Source organism: Corvus brachyrhynchos, unplaced genomic scaffold (genome assembly GCF_000691975.1).
Source record: "Corvus brachyrhynchos isolate BGI_N302 unplaced genomic scaffold, ASM69197v1 scaffold17, whole genome shotgun sequence".
NCBI classification, from domain to species: Eukaryota; Metazoa; Chordata; class Aves; order Passeriformes; family Corvidae; genus Corvus; species Corvus brachyrhynchos.
This window is the reverse complement of record NW_008240046.1, coordinates 3,838,873-3,846,531: the sequence shown is the minus strand read 5'-3', so window position 1 is coordinate 3,846,531 and position 7,659 is coordinate 3,838,873. Positions and strand designations below refer to the sequence as shown.

General features: G+C 41.1%; 1 protein-coding gene across 1 annotated transcript; it reads right to left on the bottom strand.

Moving 5' to 3' along the window:
- Positions 1-3,511: 3,511 nt before the first annotated feature.
- On the bottom strand, positions 3,512-7,657 carry UCHL1 (ubiquitin C-terminal hydrolase L1; the record flags this gene model as incomplete). The annotated part of the gene is made up of 7 exons (XM_008641505.1): positions 3,512-3,940; positions 4,243-4,301; positions 4,630-4,699; positions 5,071-5,118; positions 5,194-5,279; positions 6,532-6,682; positions 7,553-7,657. Coding segments are annotated over 7 exons (606 nt in total), but the record flags the coding sequence as incomplete, so codon positions are not given.
- Between the last annotated feature and the right edge of the window lie 2 nt (positions 7,658-7,659).

The following is a 7,659-nucleotide window of genomic DNA, read 5'->3' as shown; positions in this document are numbered from 1 at the left end:
ACTACAAGGTTTGTTGCCAGTCTCGGTTGCTTCCAATGCCCACCACAGACCCCTAGAGCTCCCTGCTGTGTTTATATCAACAGCAGAGGATATTAGTGTGTCTAGTTCCTTTTTCAGCTAACTGCTTCTCCATCCTAAATATCTGAGAGTGATAAACTGGTCTGTGTGTCAAAAGCTGGATGCTGTTGGAGTTAATCCCACACTTTCTTTCCTCACTCCCCCAAAACAAATTCGAATTAGTATGGAAATAGTAGCATATATATTGTACAGAAGTATATATTGGACAAAAGCTGATACACATCAGCTGCAAGTAAACTGGGGATCTAAGCCAAAGACTATGAGAATGTGTAAGAGGCTTTGGACATTGCAGTATGACTAACTTTTGACTACTATAAGGATTGGCTAATTGGCTCTGAAATCAGAAGTGTGCTTAAGCATGTGAATGATCCCACTGAAAGCAGTAGGACTAGCTGTGGACTTAAAAAAGCTTCTGGATCCGTTCTGTCATTGGTCCTAAATTAGACTTGTTGCTCTAAATTTCCCAATGCTGCCATCTACAGAGTAAGTTGACTACAGCTTTCAACAGACAGGCAAGTTACAAAATGATAGATGGCACACAGTCAACCCTGGGTACAGCTCTAAATTAGCAATGTGCAGGTCTAAACAGATAAGCCTAAAATACTACCTGAGATTCTTCATTATTTCTCAAATATTTCCAAGGATAGTTCTGTATATTAACTGTTGAATGTTCACCTCTGAAAGACTGCACAAAAATGGCAGGAAACTGTTAATTCAAATTAATTTGCTCAGGAGACTCCTCTATGTGGAAGAGCAGCAGTGGCAACAGCCATTCAGGTTTCTTTCACAGTGGGCATAAAACACAGCAGGCTTCACAAGCTCCTGCCCTTCTCAACAATTGTCACAGGGGAAATTCAGGGGTAAATTCAGGAAAAACATGAAGGGGCTTTAGATGAGAAGTAGAAAGGGTCAAAAGAGCTAATTTACTTCAGAAGGATGCACAGGAAATCAAGGAAAAGTAACAGTTCCGCATGGAACTGTTTATAAGAATAAAGAGGAGAAAACAAGGAGAGACAAGAAATGAGCCTCACTTCAGATAGGATGTGACCAAGAAAAAATACTGAATTATAACAGCATCTTCTCACGAAAAGTATTTTCATACATAGCACTCTAAAAAACACCTTTTGGCCCAAACATTTCCACCAAAGTGTGAAATTACAGGCAAAGATTAAAATTCAAAAACTGGCAAGTAGGTAAAATTAGCTGAAAATTTTGAAAAATCATTTATTTTGAGACTATACATGCCTGAAATGGCTTTAAAACACCTTCCTTGTTTTCTGTTTATAACTTTTTCAGTCTGTTTTTGTCACATACACACTTCCATGCATTGTGACTTTTCTTCTGAAAGCAGTAACACATTGGGAACAGCTGCACTGTAATATTGCATCTTCCATCTATTATATATCTAGAATATCTTCCATCTATTCAGCTTACAGATCAGCACCCATGGTTTGCAATCTCTATCCCAACTCCCAAGATCTTTGCCATCCCAAATAACTCATCTTCCTCTTTCTGAAACTGAGGATGTTTTAAAGTAAAGCCCAGCTGTTTGCTAAGCCCTTGTCATCATTTCTGCAGGGGACAACAGCCTTGCTAGAGGTGTTATAAAGGAGTAGACAGATAACATCCATTCTTTAGTTCTTCTCTTTATTTCTATCCTTTGAAACTGTACCTGGGACCAGAATGTGAGAAAATAAGAAGAGTCTAGCACAACCCTTTCCCTGTTTTTTTCATGAGGCCTAAATTATTAAAATGTTGCCTTTTGGTAAATTCTTAACTCAGAAGCTTGAGCAGAAGAATGAAAAAAAAATTATGAAACACTGAAATAACTTCAGTTGCACTGTTTGTACTGCTAATTAGAACAAAAAGAAAAAATAAATCACAAAATATTGGACTGCTGCAATCACTATGAAATATACAGTAGTATATCAAAGGCATTTTCAGGTTGCTTCAGCATTGATTCTACACAGGCACAATCACAGCATGTGCCCCCAGTAATTGCCCAAAGGTCAAGGAGAGGGTCCTCTGCAGCACTAAAGCTCACTGCCCCAGGTAAGGCATACAGCTCACTTGGCATTTCTCATGCTCCTCCTCCTGTAGCTGGTTTTCACTGCACCTTCCACTCTGCTGTGCTCATGCCACTTGCATTTTCTCTCTCGAAGGTTGTGTTGCTAAGCAGCCTGAGCCACAGGCATGGCTCTGAGTCTGCGCTGGAGCAGTAGGCTGCAGCAGAGACGCCCCAGGAGGCCTCTCCCTCCACCCTACAACAACTTCCTTGGAAAGGCAGAAGATGCTGCTGTAGAGAACAACGACATGTAACACCATTTCTCAGCCATAGTTTTCACTTCGCTGCTAACAGAAACTGAAGACACTGATGTTTAGAATTGGAGTATCCTGAGGTTTAGCAAATCCTTAGGCTTCAAATTAAAATGTGTTGCAACCCTTCACTAGCTTCAGCTATCAGGTAATTATATGAGCAGGAACAAGGCCCAATACAAATTAACTTCAGCCCACAGAAAGCTTTAATAAAAGCTTGAATTACCCTTCAAAAAATCTCCCTGAAGCCAGAACAGCTTGCAGCATACCCAGAGCACCAGTGACCATCTAAGACTGTGGTACCCAGCACTGTATACACTGGCTGCCAGGGACAGACTGGGACCTAATGCATTAGAATAAAGGCCCAAGTTAAAGGCTGCTTTATCTCTGCTTACAGTTACCTGAAGTATCAGCAAGGAGCAGCAAGAGCAGAAAACAGCAACTAGACTCAGGTGAAAACAGTTTCCACAGGTCACAGTTCAGGCCAAGGAACTTGTACTACAGATTAAGTCTCTTCTCCTTGAATCCAAAATTTCATCCTGCTATTAGAAATTCATGTAGTAGGGGTTTCTTCTTTTTAGGTCATTTTGGACAGGACAGCTAAGTACAGCCTCTTTAAAGGTCTTCATAACAGAATCACAAGTTAGTAAGCACACACAGCCTAGCCCAGGATTGTGTTCTGCCTTAGCCAGCAGGTTTGGTTCAGCTACAGGTAGGGAGATATCTGTTCTAATACTGTGTCCTATAAGGAAACCCAGTGGGTATTCTGTGGCTTGTAGCATATTACAAACCACATTAAGGTGACATTTCAATTGTTAATTTATCACACCTTACTCCTCCAAAATAAGTGTATTCAGGGTGGCAGATTGTAGCTCATGAGTTTTGGACTGGACATTAGGAAAAACCTTACTAGAAGGGTAGTGCAGCATACAGCTCTGCAACATGTTACCGGTGTCTCTCCATCCTTGAAAGCCTTCAAGACACTAGAAAGAGCAATTGCCCTGCTACCCTGAGGTTAACTTATTCCTCAGAGGAGAGCTTTGAGCGTCTTTTGAAAGTGTTTACAGAGGATGCCACACAGTTCCTTTTGGAGAAAATTAGTCATCACTTTAGTCCATTTAGTCTTCCAGCAGAACATTTTATTCTCATTAAGGACAAGGAAATATCAACCAACAACTCCATTAACATGACACAGATCAAACAAGCCCTGTTAAGCATTTTCTACTTAACATGTGAAAAAAAAGAGTCTAAAGATATCTGATGTGTCCAAACCATTCACATTAAAACTTGAGCTCATCCTTTAGCATAAGCTCGGCTGATGTTGCTTCTGTGTATAGCAAAAGGTGGAAATAATTTAAGTTACCAGAACAGCTGTGTTTAACAAGTACTGAAGCACTGGAGTTTAAACTGCATTTACTGGTGTGCTATTAAACTGCTTTCCTCGCATCTCTTCAGAGTCTTAGGCAGACTTGCAGAAAGCCACAGCAGAAAAACGAACTTCTCCTTTTTCACGTTCTGTAAATTGTCTGCAGATCTTAGCAGAATCCTTGGGGATGAAAACATATAGCTGCTTAGACTAACCAAATACACTTGCTGTAGAGAACAAGTCTTTGCAGTTCCTCTCTGAGTCCCATCAACTAAGTTACGTAGTCTTATAACACCAGCTAATAAATACACTTAACAGGTATCTAGCTCTGGGGGACAATACCTTTAGTTGTCATAAATTTAGCAAATTGAAGTACAGTCTTGCAGAGCAAGTAGGTACAACCACTATACACCAAATGCAGACTTCTCACCTTTTTATAAGCCTTGCTTTCAGGGAAACAAGCAGCAAGGGAGAAGTCTTACCTTCAACAGCAAGTCATCCGAGCTTGTGCCATGGTTTACAGGAAATGGCATACGGCCATCTGTGAAAGAAATGCTTCTGAATTAGCAGAACTGAGCATAGTGGACCCAAACAAGTACACATATGATATTTGGAAAGTCAGAACAAATTGTCAATAATCTGAGTGAGATGGAAACAGTCTTCTCAGCTCTACCAGTGACAACATGTTTTAGGCCTTCAGTGCAATCCATTTTCAGTTTAAATCTTCAGGTGAAGGTACAAACTGTGTTTTGGCTCTGAAGGCCTCAGCAAATAGTTTAATTAGCACAAAGTATCGTGCCTGAGCCCCCAACACTGTTGTGCAGTGTGAAGTAGGCCCAGCCTAACTGCAGAGTTTCACAGGACCTTACCCAATTCATACAGGTGTCCATCCACATTGACAAACAGGATGAAGTGGAAATTCACACTGTTGTCCTCAACCTTAGGAGATACCATCAGATATATTTGTTAGATTGAAGCTAGTACTGCAAACCCAATTTGTGACTACAGAACAGAGGACACTTCAACAAGAAAGCAAATGACTGAAAACTTAAGTTCAGCTGAAGAGGCCTGTGGCAGGACCTCTACAAGGTCAAGCACCAGAAAACCTAATGTATAGTCGTATTTTCAGACTGGGTCTGGACCCAAATTTTTAATTCCATGTTTGAGGAAGAAATCCTGAACAAGTATCCACCCATGAGTCACTCATTTCTCTTTCCTCACGAACTCTAACAGCTATCTGACAGACAAAAAATGTTGCTATACCACCTTCATTAAAACTTTTCCCAAGATTTTACACATTCACATCTTACCCGACATTGTCCTTCTTGCGCAACAGAATTGTGGACTTCTTGTATAGCCTTAAGAGAAAGCAGATACAGGTTACTACATCTTTAGGTGCTGATAGCTCTCAGCAGTTTGTGTAGTTCATATACCTTATTATTTGCCAAATGCTTAGCTCTTTCTTCAGGAGACAAATCAGCTGTTTCATCAAGAAACTTCTTCAGGGCAGACCCCTCATCTGCACAAGATGATCGAACATTTTATTCAGTATAGGTAAAGCATCAGTCACAGTTTAGATGCAGCCCACAGTAATCAGTGCTTTTTGCACTAACTACAAGTCATTGCATTCAGCCTGTAACTATCTCCAACATAAGCACATTATAACTACCACTTAAAGTAAGCTATTTATCCAGAGGATATTAGTAACAATCTACACAAACAACCAGAGTTGTTTCAGGGAAGAGTACTTCAGGTTGCTCTGGATGTTTGTTTTGAAAATCACTTTCAGATGGGATTTAGCTTTTCTGATTCCGCACTGCACATTTGGCAGAAATGTACAATCCTGTTTTGAAGTAATTCAAGAAAGGTACGGGCTGCAACACATAACTACCAGAATATGGGTAGATGAAATTGTCTCACTGCCTTCAAATGAAGGCAGCACTTGCTCATGATGGGCTTACTTTGGTTTTCCAGAACATAAATTAGTAGTGCAGTACTAAGATGCACTGAGCTCTAGCACATAAAAGATGTGCTGCATCATTGCTTCGCTCATCAAGAGTGTGTTATTTCAGTGAATCCTTTTTAAGAAGAACAAAGCAAAACTATGCTTAAATGCTCATTATGCCTTCCACATGTGTTTTCCTTTGTATAAAAAGGAATCCCACACCACAGAAAGGGTCCAAGTTCTCTTGGAATACTGGTAGTTGTATTTTGCAGATCTCTAGTCTTTGAACAACAAAAGAATCTTTTTCTACAGTAAAGAAACCATCAAAACTATTACCTCAGTAGGAAAAATCTCCTTACAAACCCTTATCTACACAACTTCTCCAGCAAAAAGAAAACATGTTTTAGACTGATTTACAGGCTACTCTGAGCACATCAATTTACATTAGACATAAGTAGCATGAATAACCCCATCTCTTCTATTGACATCAAACTTAAAGTCAATAACTGCTTCTGAACACAGTACTTCCTAATTACAGACAGATTTTGGTCAGTCCTGCAATGGGTCCTTTTCCTCTTGCATGGCTTAGTAGGACAATACCTCTGCAGCTACCAGACAGGAGTCAAAGCACATTCCCTTCTGTGCTTCAGGCAGTACACATGCCCCTCTCCAAAAGCTGGATGACCCACTTACCAACTGAAACAGTACAGCATGCCTCAACTTGGCATGCATGAAAGCCCCACCTGTCTCCCAAAAGCCCATATCCATGCAATCTGCTGTCAAAAAAAAAAAGGAAATTCAAGCACTTCGGAACATTCATACTCACCAAGTTTCAATTTGTCCTTGTTATTAGCAACTGCATGTATCAGACCAATTGTCCCACAGGAGTTACTGACTGTCTGCTTCAGGAAATACACCTTGGAACTGATCTCCTGGTCCTTTATTCTCTCAGTCTGTTGCTTCCTGAAGTTCTCATGCTGTAAACACGTAACTGTTTTAGGCATTTCATCACAGACCTACCTTTGTATTGTGCAAACCACTGGACAAATAAGTTGTTGTGCAGGAGAATCAGTATCAAGACTGGATAAAGATTTACTCAGAAAATTGTCTTTGTGGTACTAATAAAGCAGCATATGTCTAAACTGGATTCAGGCCAACACTTAATGGACTACCTGCATGACTCAGTGATATCCAAAGGCACTGTTCTTAGCTTCTCCATCTGTGCCATACAGTGGAAATAGCTTGGGGTGGGAAATAATATAATGGATAGGCCCTTTTAGATCATCTCCCAGTAGCTTCGGTCCATTGAACAAGACTACTCAGCATGTCTCTACAATAGGCCTTTGGACCTTTAGAAAATTTGCCTTCACAAGCCCCTCCCCATCAGAACAACGTATCAACAACTGTAAAATCCATCACTATTGGAAGGTTATAATCCTTCCTTTTAAGAACCTGCTACTTAAACTTGATTTCAAAGCCCATCTTTAGCATCAAGTGGACTGAATATATTAATATTAATATACTAAAGAAGTAATGTAGGCCTCTCCAGATCCAATGATTCAGCATGGTAATGGAATTGCTATTCCTCACACTCAAGAGTGCTCGTGGTTTTTTTCCCCTGTCTGATATACAAAGCAAAGTCTCATAGGAAAACTGGGATGGAATGAGAGCCCTTGTTTAGTTGCTCAGTTCATTTCAGTTGAGGCTATTTGGAGGCTGGGACCAAGCACAACACTGCACCAGTGCCAAGCCCCATCCATGTGCCCAACCATCTGATGCTTGGGTGGACGACAGCCACACTCCTGACGGCAGCCAGTACTACCCTGTGTGCGGGAGGGGACACCCACCTGCTCCGTCAGCGGGAACAGCAGGAGCAGCGCACAGGCCGGGGTCGGCACGGCGCGCAGCGCCTCATCCTCGAAGCCCAGCACGTCCACGAAGCGCCAGCCAGGAC